Below are 19,150 nucleotides of genomic sequence, written 5' to 3'. Positions count from 1 at the left end.
CGTTCATAATGATCAGATGCATTTGTGTTCGATCACATCAGCCGCAGTGTCGGGTTTGGAGGAGCCCAGATGATCTCCAGCCAAATGTCTTTTTTATTTTGTGTGTCTGGAGACAGAGAGTGAGAGCACCTGGTGTGTGACCTTACAGGCTGGTAAGATGCTATTTGCCCACAGAACTGCTTTTAATTTAAGAGTTCAAAACATTATGACACTTTATGATGGGAAACATGACTGAAAACTATGAAAAATAAACACATGTCATGACCTTATGATTCTGAGACCACAGTAAAATAAACAAACTCAAACACCATCCAAAAAAACCTAAGAAGTTTAACTGCCAGTTTGAAAATATGCGCTGCATCGTTTGTAATTATTAAGGACATTCTGTGATATTTGCCCTTTTCTTAAGTCTAGTCCATTATAATTTTTTCGACTTGAGAATCACAATATTTGGGCGGTGTGTCCCTCCAGTGATGTCTGGCAGGCTGTAGTTGCTCTTACTGATTGATCTGAGTGTTTTCGCGCTCCAGTAAGGTCTGATGGGCTCGGTGTGGACCACCCCTCACTGCGGTGCAGTGGTGAAAGATAAATATATCCCCCTCCTCCTCCACCTCCTCCTCCTCCTGCTGCTGTCGTTGAGTCCGCAACATCCTGACTGGCCGAGGCTGGTGATCGCAGGCAGCGGCAAGCCCCCCACAAGACGGATGAATTAGAAAACCTGCTGTAAACCACCGCCACCCCCCTGTTTTATTCTCCTCCCTGTTATTTATTTCACATAGAGAAGAGTCGGACTGTAAACACTGCCGCCCTCATCTTGAGTGTGAAGCGGAAACAAGGTTAGTGAAAACAAATCTTTTATTTACATAGGGTTAAATATAAGAGACAAATCAATGCACAAGCCATCTGTGTGTGTGTGTGTGTGTGTGTGTGTGTGTGTGTGTGTGTGTGTGTGTGTGTGTGTGTGTGTGTTATATTGGCTCTGTACGCCTGGAGCAGTGAAACAGAAAACCTCAATTTGTATGCAGGACGCCTTGCTGGGGTCCTGCTTAGCCATGGTTACACTTTGGTATGAACTTGTCAGTGCAACTCCTTTAACTTCAACTCAAAGTGCACGACATGACACACGCACACACACACACACCCACACACACAGCCAGGTACAAGTGTGTTATTCTCCACTGGAAAGCAACTGTTTGATTTCAACCTCCCGATGCACCATTCTTGGTCATTCCAGCCAGTGCTAAATATTCTGTGAAGTGAGTCCCCAGCGCCTCTCAGATCACATAGCACTGCAGCTGCCCTGCTGTACAGCAGACCAACTGCAAGAGCTATAATAGGAAGAAGAGGTAGGGTTGCGCAGCTGACGAGGCTGATTCCGAGGAGCCAGAGCTCTGCAGTACTATTTAAGTCACTGCCCTGTCGATCTTAAAGGCTTATTAGTGAAATGCCACCTCTTTAAAACACCTTGTTCTTTATCTGGCATGAAGAACATGTGCTGATTGGTGTTGGCACAGGGTATATGACTTTAATAACCATCATAATGTGTTTCTATATGTATGCATATAGGGGTTTTTTTATTCAGTAGAGGCATTAAGTTGTTATTGCACTTGGCTGTGATGTGAAAGGGTTTCATTCTAGATTCCTAAATTGAAGCTCCAAAGCTTTTATGTGTTTTTTCTTCTCATTGGTAGTCTGCTAGAAATCTGTCCTATTAGTCATGTTTCAGCCCACGCAGTATTTCCAAGACAAAGCTGTCAAAGAACATTATCACACTATGAAACAAAAAAAAAGCATTTTCTTCACAATAATCATCTGAACATCACCCACAAAACACTGGTTCACTAAACCATGGTACATCCTTGAATCATCTGGCTGTTAATCACTGGTTTCAGATGTGTCTGTTTTTTCTTTGTCCTCAAGTCGTGTGGCTGATTGTTTTTCAACCTGTTAGGCTTCCAGTGTGCAGATTCACCATGGGGATCAAGGCTGCCCTCCCCAGATATGAGCTGTATCTCTACACAGCTGTACTCGGCGTGGCCTTGATATGGGCAGGCAGTTGGATATTTGATGCATCGAGCGGTGAGTGCACGACATGACAAGGGATGTCCAAAGCACATACACACTGTGAATGTAACTCAGAGACAGGTAATAAATGAATAACACATTACACACGTTTATTAAAGTTCACTGAAATCCATTCATATTTATTGAAGCCAGAGCTTCTCAAGCAGCTACAGTAAGGCTTTACTACCCTGATGAGTGGAAAACACTCATGTCACCACTAATCATTGACTTCTAGTCCAAGTGAATCCCACTAAAATCACTTGCAATGCAACAACCGCAATTTATTATTAAAATCCACTTCAAATAAACAACACCCCTACCTTTAAAACTGCAGGTACACTATGTTGTTTTGGACAAGAAATTCAAACTCAGAATTTTAATATTTACAATATTAATGAGGTAAAAATACAACAGTATTTATTTTTACCATAACTGAATAAACAAGCTGTTCTCAGAGGAAAATAAGGTCCCAAGAACACTGTTTGAAGCTAGAAAGGTGGCATAAAAAAAATAAATCAGTCAATGAAGATCTTTCTCTTCTGATTAAAATGCCTTCCCCAAAACTACATCGTGCACCTTTAAACTAAAACTGCCTTGAACAAAATTCATTTAGCAGATTGAAAGAGAGCCCCGTCCCATAAGGAATTCCTGCATGTTTCTATTAATATGAAGACAATTTAAAGATGCTCTAATTACTCTCCTGATGGAGATATTTCAGACTGAGAGTCAGTAACAAAGAGCCAGCCAATGCCAAACCTTTCATCCTGAAATACTGCGAAGTGTTTACATGTGTCCGGACAGTAAATGCTGAAACTCTCCTCCTCACACACTGATGTGAATGGATTGAGTGTAATCTGGTGAATGGTACTGTCTGTTACAGTCTGTGCTCTCAGGGCAGGGTCATGTTGTCAGTCATCATCTTTTCCTGATTCTCTTTCTTCAGCACTCACTCTCTGACTCTTGAAATGGTCATTTTTGGCTGCTCCATTTGTGGGCATTCACACAGCTCAGGTCTGCCTGCTGCAGAAGCACTGTATACTTGTAATAGAAGCCTGGCTGTGTTCCCAGAAGTAAGAGGCTTTCCCTGCCTGACCCTCACATTTTGATATCCTTTTTCATGCCCATTAGTGTAATCAGGCGATGCTACAAGAGTTCTTGAGGGGGGTGCCCAGCAATCACATTTGTTGCTGCGTGCTGAATTCTTTTAACATCACTGCCGTGATTCTATTATCACAATTATTTTTATTGTTATTTCCATCATGCCAGTGATGTGTTAGCGTTTTGTTCAGGTTATGCAGTAATCTCCTCCAGCCAGATTATGACTGTGTGAGTGAGCCTCAAAAATAGAAAGGCTTCAAAATGAGTACATTATGTAATATTAGATGTTATCAAATGTACTGAATGTGCTCCCACACCTTAATTCACTGTGAATTACGCAAATAAAACGCTGCACAAATTCTCACTCCTACAGCCCCTTTTTTACAGAATGATTATACTAGTTCAAACAGACCCCAAAAATAAAGCTGCTATAGGACTCCTTAACCTAGATGCATTATCATGTACTTGGTGAACATCCTGTATGTTTTCTGCTTTATTCAGAGAATGTAAACCGAAAGGCCTTCAAGGAAAGTGTGAAACCAGGATGGCATTACTTTGGCAGGAAGATGGTAAGTTGCTCGTATATAATCCCTTAATGTATCCCATTGTGTTCTGTAATTTGATTCACTGATGCAACATGTCAAGCGAGAGTGGTTGTCAGGCGTTAATAATGCAGCTTCCTTTGCCACAGGACGTTGCGGACTTCGAATGGATGATGTGGTTCTCTACATTCCGGAATCATATCCTTTTTGCTCTCGCCGGTCACGTTATCTTTGCCAAGATATTCACCCTGCTTGCTCCAAAGGTGCGTGCATGTGTGTGCATGTCTATGAGGTAGCACTATAATCTAATTGCATACAGGTATAATGGCATGTCACTTAATATGTGTATTTATATATGTATTGTATATGTATACTTACAGTATGTGTGTGTCTGTGTGTGCCGGTTAGCACTTGTGAATTAACAAAAGCTTTACTCCAGTCAAAGCTGTACATGATTTTGTGTTATATATGCAGTATAAACACATCAAATGCAGAGCTACAACGTGCTGATGTGAGCAGTAAGGCCTTGCGCAGTACAAGTAATTCCATTCAGTTCAATTCAGTTTAACTCTATCCTATCCTACTGAAAATAATTTGTCAATTGTATATTTGTACCTCAAAGGTCTGACACATTATTGACTTGATGCATGAGCATGAATTGTATTCCGTTAGACTGTAACGCTGTCTGTTTAGTGTACCAATGATTACTTCCTGTTGATATACTGACATATTTAAAACAGTTCAAAATGTTTTAAACATGTTTTCTGTCTTGTTTCATGCTTGCAATGAAGATTGGTATAGATGGATGTAAGGTAACATTAATAAACTTGTGAATTGTTTAACGTGTTTGTCATGTTTCATTTAAACCATCAATCCATAAACAGTAGATTTGTTGTTTCCCCACAATTTATTCTTTTCATCTTAACGTTTATCCATTGTTTCTATTTCACTAACACCACTCGTGTGTGTTGCATTGAATTATAAAGAGTATGAATATCATGTCACACTGACGCTGGCCCCTCTGTCCCCACAGCACAGATCCTTGATATTTGGTATGTACGGTGGTTTGGCAGTCCTGGTCACGATGGGCTGGACCTTCATGACTCTGGTTCTGTCCCACTGCATCATACTCTACAGCATCGCTATGGTCAAGAGCAAGTGGATGTGCTTTGCGGCCGGTCTGGCCACGCTGGCCTCCATCAAGCTGGAGCCCTATAATTCCTGGCAGGTGAGTGGATGTTGAAAGCTCTGTTGCCTGATATAGGATGAGCTATGGGAAGCTGAAGTAGATCTCTGTCTTATGATCTAGTTAGTTTGAAAGAGCAGGAGAAGGATCTTAAAGTCAATTCTGTAATGAACACGTAGCCAGTGGAAATAATTGAGAACTGATGTCGTATAATTAAAGTTTCTTTATTTGGATGAGTTGAATGTGTTGCATGGCTCAGAAAGACCGGTGAAAAGGAAAATGCAGTAAGATGGAAGGGGCTTTGCACTATACAGTACAGCCACCATAGCATTCCATTAAAATCCCAAATGTAGAAATCTAGAGATCCTTAAATTATGATAACTATTGGTAAACAAAAGCATCAAAGGAGTCTGCAATTGGCCAAAGGTGATACTGGTTGCAATGAGAGGAAATGTCTATGTTACAGCAACTCATGTGACAGATGAAGAGGTAAGACAACGTAAAGAACTATTTGAGTGAAATAAATAAAAATGCAATAAGAAATTAGAGACATGACATCAACAGAGTTACATTCATTACATACATAGCAGTATCTTAAGACTATTAAATGACTATACATATAAATATATAGATCATGAATAGATAAATATAAATTAGGAGAAAATGAAAGTACTCAAGTAAAATACCAGTACCTCAAAATTGTACTTAAGTACAAAATGTAATTTAGTTTAGAACAATTACACTTTGTTAATAATCACTTGTTATTCTAAATTACACTAAGATTTTAATTGTTATTATTTTGTATATCAGTTATCAGTCTCCTTTAATACTAATTATATGTGTCAGCGCTGGAAAACCCATATCTGTCAATCCCTAATAAACACAATAATATGCTTTATATATGCTGTATACACACACAGACACACACAGATAAGATATGTTAAATATACAGTATGTTATCACGGAAGCCCTAAAGGGCCATGCATTCATACATTTTATTTCCTCCGTTTTCCCGTGATAACGAGTTAATTTCATTTGTTTTCTCGAGATCTCGAGTTATTATCTCGAGATAACGATATAATTAATTAGAGATCTCGTCATTAACTACATAGCTGGTCAGCTATGTAGTTAATGACGACATCAGGCTCACTTAGATTGCGCCGCCGATATAGCTGAAGCCTTGCTAACCTCTTTTTGGATTGCGCACACTAATGTGTATATTATCTGTAATAGCAAGGCATAATGCTATTTCAGCCTGTGTCAGGCCTTGATTGAAAAGACATGTGACGTGGTGATCGATATGCTCCTGCTCCTCTGACATTGCTACACTGAATGATGTTTCCTGCAATGATTTAATATACTACACTATTGTTTTGTTTTCTCAAGATCTCGAGAAAATTATCCCGTTATCTCAGGAAAACGGCAGTTATTATTTTGAGATAATAACTCGAGATCTCGAGAAAACAAATGAAATTAACTCATTATCACGGGAAAACGGAGGAAATAAAATGTATGAATGCATGGCCCTTTAGGGCTTCCGTATGTTATACATATGTGAAGGATATATAATATACATACACTGCACAATAATAATACAATACCAATACGATTAAATATATTTAAAAGAAATATGTAACATGATATACTGTAGAATGTCATATAAAATTACAATAATGATAATATAAGTAGTAAAATAGTCTTACATGTAGTGATTAAGTTGTACAATTGAATGTAATGTAGTGTTAAATATAAATTGAAATATAAAACAATGTAATGTTTTAGTAGCAACATATATATATGTTCATATTATATATGATACATATTATTTTCATATCAAAACAACAGTAGTAAATGGAGATGTGTTGTTGTAAAGTGTTGAAAAGTTTCAATGTGCAACAGTCAAGCCAAATAATGGCTTATCCACATGTGAAATGATGGTGTGTGTGGCTCATAATATTCCTTCTTTAGGAGTCCTTGGTGACCGGTTCTTTTGACCTGCAAGACATCCTGTTCTACGGAGGCTGCGGCTTCAGCATCATGCGCTGTATGAGCTTTGCTTTGGAGAACTGTGAAAAGAAAGACGGCAACTTCACATTCTCCGACCTGCTGAAATACAACTTCTACCTCCCCTTCTTCTTCTTTGGACCCATCATGACTTTCGACAGGTTTCATGCCCAGGTGAGCATTTAAGTTTCAACTGAAAGTGGTGACTGACTGGAGGAGAAAGTGAGCAGCATTATGAAATTTGACAGCAGTTATTAAGCCATCACTCATGAGTTTTTATTGTACGAGAAGACTTTTAAAGGCTCATTTAATACCCACGCATTATGCCATGTGTCTATATAAGTCAGTTTAAAGACATGGGTAGAGAGGAACACTTAAATTAAAAGTACTTTTCCAACATAGCTGTATTTGAGGTTTATTCTCTAAATGCTCTCTTTTATGGCCCAGCCTGGTTAAAAATCTGTTAAGCATATAAACTGCTGGGATATTCTTGTGATGTCACAATACAATGATAGCTTATTCACAGAACTGTTCTGAATTCCACAGGTGAACAACACCCAGCTGATCCGCAAGGACAGAGAGTTGTGGAACATCACCACCAAGGCCTTGTTGCATCTGGGAGTTATTCTGGTGGTGGACGTCTTCTTCCACTACCTCTACATCCTGACAATCCCCAGTGACATGAAACTGGTCACCAAGCTCTCTGACTGGTGCCTTGGTGAGTTAGATATATGTTTCCACAGTGTTTTCATGTGGCTGAGGTCATAATAGTTCATTTCCATTCAGGGTCTCTCATTGGCTCTGTGCGTCACTTAGAAGTTGATACATTAATGTTTCTCAAAGTTGCCTTTTTCTCATGTGTTCCTTTGCAGCTGGTCTGGCTTATTCCAACCTGGTGTATGACTGGGTGAAAGCAGCTGTGATGTTTGGTGTCATCAACACCGTGTCTACACTGGATCACCTGGACCCTCCTCAGCCTCCCAAGTGTATCACCATGCTCTACGTCTTCGCTGAGACGTAAGTGTGACTCCCAACAGTTGTGTGCAATCTTAAGAAATTGTTCTGTCTTTGTTGACCTTGAAAATGTGTAAAAATGATTACATGGATTATTCCTCTTTTTTTTTAGGCACTTTGACAGGGGCATCAATGACTGGCTGTGCAAGTGAGTGTTTGACTTTAAATTCATGGGTCTAAATTACTGAACCTACAGAATATAGAGGACAATTTTCCTTCTTCATCACGTTTTAAATGAGTTGTAATTTTGCAGGTATGTTTATGACTATATTGGTGGCGATCATGACAAAATCTTCAAGGAGCTCCTGGCAACTTTCTGCACCTTCGCTATCACCACCTTGTGGTTGGGCCCGTGTGAGCTGGTTTATATCTGGTCCTTCTTCAACTGCTTCGGCCTCAACTTTGAGCTGTGGGTGGCCAAGCTCTTCTCCCTTCCACCATTTTCTACCATTGAGGTGAGAAACACTGACGCAAAAATCACTCTCTTTTTGCTTTTTGTGTACATCTGTGCAATATGACCAACATTTTATACCACAGTCATTTCATATCCAAAAACATATCACAATATATGAATTATTAAATGAACAAATAGTTTATAGTATATGAAATAACCACACAAAAAGACCTATTCCTATTATATTGTGAATTATATGCTTGACGAATTAAAGATACTTACTCATGTTTGATTATTTTTCACCTTTTATTTAGAACATTTGTGCAAGTTTTCAATTAGCCTTGGCTGGTCAGAGTCCTTCTCCTGTTCAGTATTAGCTCACTCTGTGACATTCAATGTCCTTCATGTTTGTTTCACGCAGCTCTCCTGCCTGCATCCGTGCTATGTGGGAGAACTCAAATCTGTCTTCCAAATAACCAAAATATTGCCTTAAAGAGTGTGATTTGCGTCACGATGAAAAGATGAAACAATGAATATTTTTCTGTCGTACCGCCATCATTAATAAATGTTACATATATAGATAATTGAACTGTAGTTAATTATTATTTGACTATAAACAAACCATATAAACCATTTATAAAGCAACTGTTTATTGTAAAGTTGCAACAGATGCTGCAATACTTTGTAAATGGTTGATAAATACTTGATTTCATCTATAAACATTATTTGTATGGTCATTATAATGTTTATAAACCTTTACAATTGCTTAATAAATGGTTTATGAAGCATTTCATTGTTTGGTAAAGGTGCACTGTGTAGTTTTGGAAAATACAAATTAATCTTCATTACAGATCTTCATTGACTGAATTTTTTTCTGCCTAAACAAACTAAATAAACAAACTCTCTAAATAAACTGAACAAACAAGCTGACCTTGAAGGACAACACAATTTTATACTGTTTTAGTTTGTTTACATTTGGCGGACCCTGCCACCTTTCACAGTGTTCTGGGGACCCTATTTTCCTCTGAGAACAGTTTGTTTATTCAGTTATGGAATAGTTACTCTAGTATTACCTCATTAATATTGTAAATATTAAAATTCTGAGTTTTAATTTATTTTCCAAAACTACATAGTGCTCCTTTAACAGTCAAATAATTGTAAAGTTTAGGTAACTATAAATGAAACATTTATTAATGATGGTTTTTATATCCATCCATATTTTAAATGTCACCTATTTTTTCTATTGCCACACAATAAATATTGCACATCACACAGCCCTAATACTACTTGTTATTGTGTGTACTGTATCCAGGGTGCAATGGGTGAAGCGATGTCACGCAGGATCCGTGGTGTGTTCAATGCTGCCAACTTCTGGGCCATCATCCTCTACAACGTTCTCTCCCTAAACAGTTTGGAGTTTGCCAAACTGGTGGGAAGACGTCTGATTTTCAAAGGTGGGGAACGACAAGGGTATATTATATAAAATTAAACTTGAAGGCATTTCTGTCAGTTCTTGTTATAGGGAGAACAACACAGAGAGACATCAAAGCAACAGAATCTCAAGGGGCGCCGTCCTCCAGATATCACATTACTTAACATCCTCTTTGTTGCTTTCTTTCACGTAATAGAATAGAAGAATCTTAACAACAGTTCACTGAGGTTGTTCACAGGATTATCTCCAGTCAAACATCCACGCAGAGCACAGCACAGCACAATGACATCTGAATTCCTTTTAATTCATTCTTTTCTTCTTTCTTTCTTTCCCTCTTTGTGTATCCCCTTCAGGTTTCCCTCTGTCCTCCCTCTCAGTGTTGCTTGTGACCTACTGTGGCGTGCAGCTGGTGAAGGAAAGGGAGAGACAACAAGCCCTGCTGGACGAGCCGGAGCCGGTGAAGCCGGTGGATGCCGGTAAAGAAAAGGCCGAATAAAAAAATGACATTCACAGACTTCAAGGTCAACAGCCCCCTCACATTGTTCCATCCTCGGCCTTGCGAACCATACTGTAACAGCCAGTCAGCACCTACAGTACATTGTTCACAAGCCTGTGTTTTTTGCTTGTGTTTGTCCGATGCGAGGCAATGTTTTGAACTGTGAAATATCCTCAAGTGCACTTGCTGTAGATAATCGCCACGTCCTCTGGCACAAACCCACCGATGGTGCATTTTGTATTTGTATTTTATCTGAACAAAAGATTGTTAAGCAAATGATAGACCTGACACCAGACATTTTATTATGCTATATCTAATAATATATAAAGACATACAGTATTGTAAAGGGGCAACCACTTTGCTCTGTGTGGTTGTCTCCTGGGTTCATTTTTTTTTTTTTTTTTTCAGATTTGGACACTGTTCCTCCTTTTTTAAAACAATCATTAACATCATTGTTTTTGATTAGATGGAGTTTTAATTTTATCTTAAAGGCCTTATCATCACCATGTTTACTATACTGAAAGGGTTAAAGACTTGAAAATCAGGGTGCAACTATGAAGTGCAATGAAGAAGATAAACAAAGGGTGCTGTGGGGAGTCCTCCACATAGTTTGCAGTTGATTGTAATGTATATCTAATGTCACTAAGCAAAAATACAAGTCACGACATATAGGATAGTGTATGTTACAGTTGATTAAGAATGTAATCAGAGACTGACTGTAGTTTAACCGTCCAGAGAATGACAGCTTTACTCCACCACCACTGTATCATCTACAGGAGATTACTGTAGGTGTGACATTTCCACATATCTTCCCTCCAACCTCAGCTCACTATCAAAGGCAATAGGCCCCACAGGGAATATAGGTCAGTCTTATCCCGCCTGTCACCAAAACCTGCTGCGTGTCTTCGGTGCAGCATTCACAGAGAGTCTATGCAGATTGTAATGCCGTTTCACGGTTTTTAATCAAAGGTTCAGTTCAAATGTTTGACTTGAAATAAAGTTGTGTTTCATTAAAATGTGCTATGAGTTTGTTTTATTGCAGTATGGAGAGGGGATTAAAATGGACGTTTCAATTGCTTGAAAAGAACAGTCTGGAGTAAAGCATTTTAAGAATTAATATTTTTTTAATTGATGGGAATGCTTTTTTTTTAGTTAATCACTGCGTTGGGTTTTATTTGTATGACAGTGAGACATTTTCATCATATACCACAAGGTGGCCCACTTTGACTTGATAAAAACATTGAATGCAGACAAACCCACACAGGTGTTTTCATTTAGTGTCCCTGATTATGTCTTTTCTCAGGACTCTGTGTGTGTGTGTGTGTGTGTGTGTGTGTGTGCGTGCGTGCGTGCGTACAGTCTGAACATCTCCTTCACTCTCCAGAGGGGTGGGAGATCTGCCTTTTCCTAAAAAGACATGTTGTCATGTCTCAGTAGGAAAATTAGGTGTAAAAGATATTATATTGATGGTTAATGACATTTTTTTTTTTGTGAAAAAGCCTTTTCTTATTAGTGAACGTTGTTCGGTGACATTGTGTAATTTCAATACACGATTCATTTCAATTTCAACCTGATTAGAGAACTCATCTGCCAGAATAATCAAAAATACCTATGCAGTGCCTTTATAGGCTACAGTATATTTACCTTACTTGACTCACAGTTGAGAAAGTTCAGAAAATCAATGTTTTTTCCATCACTGTTAAAGAACATATCCAGCATGAACAATATTTAAAAGTATTGTTTGTTTGTTTGGTGATTAATTCAGAGTTTGATATGTTATTGCAGGAAATGCACAAGTGTTATTGATAACCTTAATTATGGTCTGCACTCTGGCTTACTGATCTGCTGCTGCTGCCACAGCATTCATTAGTGTTATTAATCTCACCTGAGCTTTTCCTGCTAGGACAAGTCCAAATTCGTCTTGTGAAAGGTCTGAGCTCTCTTCTGTGCTCATAAGTAATTATACCCTTATTGTTCCTTCAGCTGTTCACCACAGATGTTCTCTTACATTTACAAAAATCCACATTAATCAAAAAACTTCACAGGAAGAAGATTTCAGTAAAAAATGTTAACTCATAAAACTTAAACTAATTTAGATGGTATGATTCAAGGTATTTCATCTGTAAACATATGAAGACAAAAAGGGAGAAAGATATATTTAATATGTACCAATTTTCAGTCACATCCCCTCAGTCACTTTATCAGTTACCATAAACCTCAACATTGTGACCATTTTGAGTTTGGCCACAGGTGACATCTCCTCACCTCATTCCACTCAGGCATTCTTGGTCCTGTCTTGTCATTTAAGTAAACCTTTAAATAAACCAAAGAGCAAACATCTGATTAAATCACATACATGGACAGAATTAGAATTTATAAAAAATGTATGTGTGAAAGAGGTGGACCTAATCTTCCACAAATTCTGTTTTCCCATTAGAATTGATTTCTGTTTCAATTACAGATGGGAAAAAACTGACCTGTTGTTTTCAGCCAATAGGGGCCAGTGTTGTTTAACAATCTGGATGTAACTCTGGATCAAATGATTCAAAATGGTATAAATATTACGCATTTATAAACATGTATCATAAGCTTCATTAATTCCATATTATGAATGATTAATGAATGAACAATTTGATTTTGCTGTCTGATAATGAACCATTTCTATAGACCTTGTGTTTTAATAATTTTTAAACAATTATACATTTATTTTTATATTTTTTAAAAGTTTGTTCATTCTTTCATTCTTTCTTTCTTTCTGTCTTTCTTTCTTTCTTTCTTTCTTTCTTTCTTTCTCAGCTTATTATGCAACATGCTAATCTTCTATCAACTACTGTTACCTATACAAAGTATATACCACCCTGTACCTCCACTGATGTACATGAAATATTGTAAAAGCTTTCAAAATGTCAGTGTGTCAATGTATCTGCTGTCACCATTTACGAGATATCGGATTAAAGAGGTGAAAAGGACTTGTGAAAACTGTGTGAAAATATCAAAGTAAAAGAGCCATTCAGGCTGCCTGATGAGTTGTTCTGCTGGATTTAACATGCTGTCACCCACGAGCTTGGTCATTCAGCTGTTTGTGGGGGTCTGAGTGGTGCAGGAGTGGATAAGTCCCCTTCCCATTCCACCAAAATGGATTCACCAGCTTTGTGAGGGCCCTGTCTATAAATACCTCTGACTTACAGAGTGACAGACGGCCACGGACAGCTGCAGCTACCAGCCAACCTACCCGTGGAGACTATCCACATCAATCTGAGCAGCCGCAAACTCTGATAGTCCTGCTCTGGTGTGGGGAGTAAGAAGCGTGCCCAGGAAACCCAACCAGGACAAGGAGACTGAACAAAATGGCTGCTATGACTATAGACCCGGTGGAGCAGCCTCGGATGTACCAACAGACTCTGCTTCAGGACGGACTGTGTGACCTCTTGGAGAATGACAAGTTTGTGGACTGCGTGCTAAAAATTCAGGACAAGGAGTTCCCCTGCCACCGCTTGGTTCTGGCAGCCAGCAGCCCCTTCTTCAAGGCCATGTTCCTGTCTGACCTGGAGGAGAGCAAGAAGCGAGAGATTGTGCTCAAAGATGTGGAGCCAAGTGTTATGGGAATGATCCTGCGCTACTTATACACCTCTGACATTAATCTGACAGAACAGAATGTCCAGGATATCTTCATGGTCGCTAACATGTACCAGATCCCCTCCATCTTCTCTGTGTGCGTGTCCTACCTTCAAGAGAAGCTGGTGCTGGGAAACTGCTTGGCTATCTTCAGGCTAGGACTGCTGCTGGATTGTCCCAGGCTTGCTCTCACTGCTAGAGATTTCATCTGTGAACGCTACCAGGTTGTTGTCAGAGACCAGGACTTCCTTCAGCTGGGCCCAAGCGAGCTAGGGATTCTCATCACCTCAGATGCTCTCAACGTTGAGCGGGAGGAGGTGGTGTTTGAATCCCTGATGGACTGGGTGAGACATGATGAGACAAACCGCCTTAAGGACCTGCCAGAGCTGTTGCACTGCGTCCGTTTCAGGCTCATACCCGTGGATTACTTCAAAGAGAAAGTAGAGCGTCACCAGTACCTCCGGTTCAGCCAGGAGATCAAGAAGGACCTGGAGCTTGTCAAGGATGCTCACAAAGGGCGTCTCCCAAAGCCCAGGAAGCCCAGCAGTGACGGGGCTATGGGGGGAGAAGAAGATGAGGAGGACGAGGACAATGAGGAGGAAGGATACCTGCCGGGCATACTCAACAACAACCCTCGCTTTGGGATGTTTGAGATGGACCTGGTACTTATGATCAGTGACACAGGGACTGTGGCCTATGAACCGGTAGGAAATGAATGCTTTGTGGTCTCAGAGTCTACAGACATTCCCAAGAACCACTGCAGCCTGGTGACGGATCAGAACCAGGTGTTTGTTGTTGGAGGAATGATCTACAATGAGGAGGATAAAGATGAACCATTCAGCTCTTACTTCCTACAGGTAGTGTATGAGTCATGAATACCATGAAAACATATCGCTTTTCTCTTAATTTCTCTTCCTGAACATGGATGGATTACTGAACGGGGCACTGGATACAGGTCCAGGGGCCCAAGCTGTCAAGGGGCCCTGGCGTAGTTAATCTATTTAAAGTGACTGTTAACGTTTATTTGCAAAACTCAATCATATGACTACAAAGAGACATAAAATGAACATAAAGTGAAACAAAATTACCACAAAAAGGCACAATACTGCAAAGGGGCACACAACTATCACAAAGACACATGAAACAACTTCAAACGGACTCAAAACTATCATAACGAGACAAAAAACAAGTACAAAGGGACACAAAATTGTCACAAAGAGACACAAACATCACAAAGGGACACAAAACTATCACAGAGACAAAAACAACACAGGGACACAAAATTGTTACAAACACCATCTCTTTCAGTTTAGGTGTGCTTCTATAAAGGGGGGCGGGGGGCCTTCTACATGTCTATGCCAAGTCGCCTGTTGTCTCATAATCCGCTCATGTTCCTGTAAAATACTATGAATGATTTAAACCTGCATCTACTATTTGCTTAATTCTTGTGCCTCTCATTCCTCACATTTGATTGTTCTCATCCCCAGTTTGACCCAGTGAGTTCAGAATGGTTAGGGATGCCGTCACAGCCCAACCCTCGCTGTCTGTTCGGCCTGACTGAAGCTGAAAACTCCATCTTTGTCATCGGCGGAAAGGAACTGAAGGAAGGCGAGCACGTGCTGGACTCAGTCATGATCTATGACAGACAGTAAGTGTGAATAGTAAGCGAAATATGCAATTTCACTAGCGATGGTTTATTTTGTGTCAGTTATCTAAATGGAAACAATCAGGTATTGCAAGTGAGGTCCCGTCTGAAAATATATTTTGTCGTTCACTAATCAAGCTTCCTGTCAGTACATTAAAATAGTCAGTAATTCCCATTCAGTGTAATTAATTGAAACCATCCTTCTCATAGTCACATGACATATATTTCCAAAGATATAGTGTTTAATGTCAAATGCCAACATGTATGGTCACTGAAAACGGCCTTTTTTCATCTTTGTGACCATATTGTTTTTCAACTGATCTTTTCCAGTTTTAATTGATGTACGTAGTGTAAAAGTTTTTACCATAATTGTATTTATCAGGAATTGGGTCATTTCATGATGATATCTCTTCTGTTTTTCAGGTCATTCAAATGGGGAGAGTCTGACCCTCTGCCTTATGAGGTGTATGGCCATGGAACCATATCACACAAAGGTCTTGTGTATGTCATCGGAGGAAAGTCTGGAAGCAAGTATGTGGCACCCTAAATACTCTATAATCTGTATTATATTTCACAAATTGTGACTATATTTTCACACTGTGGGTACGTTATTTCATTCATCAATCAATACCTGTACAGTATGAAAAACACTGTGACAGTGCCATCATACTGTTAATTAAGATATAATCATTTATTCTAATTCCTACCAATTTTGTAACAGCAGGTATCACTAACCGTTAACAGTTTTTAAAGAGGCACTCCAGCAGTTTAGGCTTAGTCTTCTTTAAAGTTGGGGGGCTCACAAGAGATAGATTTGAAAAACAACGGAAAAAAGTTGAGCATTAGAGGCCGAGATATCCTGACTTTTACTCTCTAGTATGAGTCTAGCTCCAAAAACACTGGATCCTCCTACACTTCCCATAATGCAACTCAACAGCATCTTTCATTAGACCCTCCCTCCTCTCAAATGCTCCCTTCTTCTAAACTCCAAACTTCCCACTTGTAAATGATTTAAAGTCTCAATTCCATTTTTTATATTATACAATATCAAACTTTATACAACGAGTAAACTGAACTTGTGTTTTATGCAGGAAGTGCATGAGAAGAGTCTGCGTCTACAACCCCACTAAGTTTGAGTGGAAGGACCTGGCTCCTCTGAAGACGGCACGTTCCCTGTTTGGTATCACTGTCCACAAAGACCAGATCATCGTGGTGACTGGGGTCACAGACGCAGGCCTCACCAGCTCTGCCGAGGTCTATGACATCGCCACCAACAAGTGAGACAACTGTTTTTATATGACCTACTTTATCTCATCGTTATGAGGTGAAGCATCTGTCCATAGTAGTGAAATGACTCATCGAGCGTGAACAGCAGATCATTAGGTCATAAAATGGCTCTGCTGTGGGGATCATACAGTTATATAGCAGCTTGTTTAACATCGGCATCACTTCCCTGTGTGTGTGTGTGTGTGTGTGTGTGTGTGTGTGTGTGTGTGTGTGTGTGTGTGTGCTTGTGTGTGTGTGTATTGTCCTCTTGTGCTCCAGGTGGTCTGAATTCACAGAGTTCCCTCAGGCACGCAGCTCTCTCAGTTTGCTCTCGATGGGAGGTTTCCTGTACGCTTTGGGGGGCTTTGCCATGATGCCCAGTGAAACCAGTGAGGAGCCCGTCCCAACAGAGATGACTGACATCTGGAGGTGAGAGTCCCCTTCAATCAATCAATATGCGGAGTCATCATAATGTTTTCACAATGACCAAAATATAAAAGAAGACAACCAACAATTTCCACTATTAATTTGATATTAAACTGCTTATTATCGTTAGTATGTGATGAATAATTAGTGTTTTGGTGGTTTCGGATTTTTCTTGAACGTTCCTACAATTAAAATTACACGGTACCTCCCTGATTTGGTCAGTTGTAATATCTGAAATGTAGAATTTTTAACACTTAAAGCACGCTCAGATTAAGATCAAATGGCAAAAATCTTACCAACTTTGCCCAGACAAACTGTCCTGCTTTTCTTCATATCGATAAAGTACAGGTTTAATTAATAACTATTGAGAACGTGTCTGGTGATGTTCTCTTTTTGTGTCCCATTAAAGACCAAAACTAACAATTGTTTGATACTAACAGAAATCAACTGTTGGCCAAAGGCTTTAACAGCTTTTCCCTCTGCCATAGAGCTCCACAGAGTTAGCCCCATTCATACGCACTCATGCAGCAAACGTGTATCATTCCACAGCTGAAAATAAACCCTTCAACATGCACCATTATCTACTGTTGTTTAAGTAATGTCTTCTTAAAACTACAGTGCCAATCTGTACAAATATTAATAGATGGAATAATGCGTTGATACTTTTAGTCTTTTATTCTCTGTCTTAATGACAGTTGCTGACAATAACAAAACATTATTATAACATTTATATCACAATAATGGCTCCATTCTGGTCGTTTTAGAGTCCTGATATTGTGAATTTGAATATCAATGATGGAGGCAAAAAATCACTGACTCCAAATATTAACTTCCTATACTTTTTTATTCTATACAGCAACACATTGATTTTGTTATTATTATGGATTCTATCTTATGATGCTCTGGGGCCTAACACTAATGTAAAAACTCCAGACACTAATGTATTTCTGTTTCCTACAGATATGATGACTCAGAGAAGAGCTGGACTGGGATTTTGCGAGAGATTAGTTATGCGGAGGGAGCCACCATTCTTCCAGTGCGTCTCAACACTCTGCGTCTCACAAAGTTATAACTGAACCATGAGGTTAACGATGACGATGATGAGGGTACTCATAACGGACATTGGCCCCAAAATAGCTTAGGGTACAGAAAATTGAATTTGGCTTCTGAAGATGAGAAAGTGTTGTGAAAGAATCAATTGTTTTATCTTTTGTTTGGCAGCAGGGGGAGACAGATACATGCTGAGTCTGAGTGAGTGTAAAGGTAAAAAATCAAATGTGAGTCAAATGTGTTTTTTAAAAAGCTAAAATGTGAAATTGTACATCTGTTTTTTGTTATTTATTTCATAAATTTTCTTTATAAGCTGTTTGTTTTATTGAAGCAGAAAATAAAGATAAGGGTTGATTGGATCGCTTTGAGTGAAGAGTCTCACTCAGTTGGAACGACACAGAAGTCCTGTCCACAGTGCAAATGGTTTTATTCATCTTCATCTCATCACATTTTGTTCAATAACATCTTTACAGCTGATTCCACATACTGTACAGTACACCATATTTACACAAATTTTACACGGCAACAAATAAGAGACACTTTATCGACATTATGCAAATAGCATGAGTGAGGAACGTACAGTTTTAATGTAAACACTGATTTCCAGTACACCTGAGCACAATCTGTCATCACCACATCATGAACCAATTCTTCAGCTGTATCTACAGTCTCACATTATATACAACAGCTGTGTGTGACAATTAGTCTGAGGTACTTTCAGTAAGTTCAGTTCAGTTTCAAGTTTACACACACTGCTACAACAAGAAGTAGAACTAAAGTAAACATCAAACTCCAACATGAAATGTGACACTGTCACTGCCTGTACATATTAACGTCTGGAAAAGTCTTTTTTGAGCGGGAGGTTGCCTAAAATAAACGTTTGAAATCATTATTAGACAAAGAGTAACAATCATCACG

The 19,150-nt window shown here is 39.2% G+C and overlaps 2 protein-coding genes across 2 annotated transcripts; both read left to right on the top strand.

Annotated features, from left to right (window-relative positions):
- Positions 1 to 622: 622 nt before the first annotated feature.
- Positions 623 to 10,471, top strand: hhatla (hedgehog acyltransferase like, a). The gene is made up of 12 exons (XM_073491804.1): positions 623 to 836; positions 1,952 to 2,079; positions 3,664 to 3,731; positions 3,854 to 3,967; positions 4,738 to 4,932; positions 6,859 to 7,068; positions 7,441 to 7,612; positions 7,767 to 7,911; positions 8,021 to 8,056; positions 8,162 to 8,363; positions 9,615 to 9,756; positions 10,088 to 10,471. The coding sequence occupies exons 2-12, from the start codon at positions 1,974 to 1,976 to the stop codon at positions 10,228 to 10,230; spliced, it is 1,533 nt and encodes a 510-aa protein (XP_073347905.1). The 5' UTR covers positions 623 to 836; positions 1,952 to 1,973; the 3' UTR covers positions 10,231 to 10,471.
- Positions 10,472 to 13,577: 3,106 nt separating this feature from the next.
- On the top strand, positions 13,578 to 18,254 carry klhl40a (kelch-like family member 40a). The gene is made up of 6 exons (XM_073491575.1): positions 13,578 to 14,702; positions 15,333 to 15,493; positions 15,914 to 16,021; positions 16,582 to 16,767; positions 17,036 to 17,185; positions 18,143 to 18,254. Exons 1-6 carry the CDS (start codon positions 13,578 to 13,580, stop codon positions 18,252 to 18,254), a joined length of 1,842 nt encoding a protein of 613 aa, XP_073347676.1.
- Positions 18,255 to 19,150: the final 896 nt, after the last annotated feature.

The sequence above is a fragment of the Pagrus major genome, chromosome 21 (genome assembly GCF_040436345.1).
Source record: "Pagrus major chromosome 21, Pma_NU_1.0".
Classification (NCBI taxonomy): domain Eukaryota; kingdom Metazoa; phylum Chordata; class Actinopteri; order Spariformes; family Sparidae; genus Pagrus; species Pagrus major.
This window is presented reverse-complemented; position numbering and strand designations above follow the sequence as displayed.

Excerpts from the sequence above, each read along its gene's own strand:
- hhatla (XM_073491804.1), top strand. The coding sequence starts at position 1,974 with ATGGGGATCAAGGCTGCCCTCCCCAGATATGAGCTGTATCTCTACACA. Across the intron at positions 2,080-3,663 it reads GATATTTGATGCATCGAGCG|AGAATGTAAACCGAAAGGCC; the intron begins GTGAGTGCACGA and ends TGCTTTATTCAG. Across the intron at positions 7,613-7,766 it reads GCTCTCTGACTGGTGCCTTG|CTGGTCTGGCTTATTCCAAC; the intron begins GTGAGTTAGATA and ends GTTCCTTTGCAG.
- klhl40a (XM_073491575.1), top strand. The coding sequence starts at position 13,578 with ATGGCTGCTATGACTATAGACCCGGTGGAGCAGCCTCGGATGTACCAA. Across the intron at positions 16,768-17,035 it reads TATGACATCGCCACCAACAA|GTGGTCTGAATTCACAGAGT; the intron begins GTGAGACAACTG and ends CTTGTGCTCCAG. Across the intron at positions 17,186-18,142 it reads GAGATGACTGACATCTGGAG|ATATGATGACTCAGAGAAGA; the intron begins GTGAGAGTCCCC and ends TGTTTCCTACAG.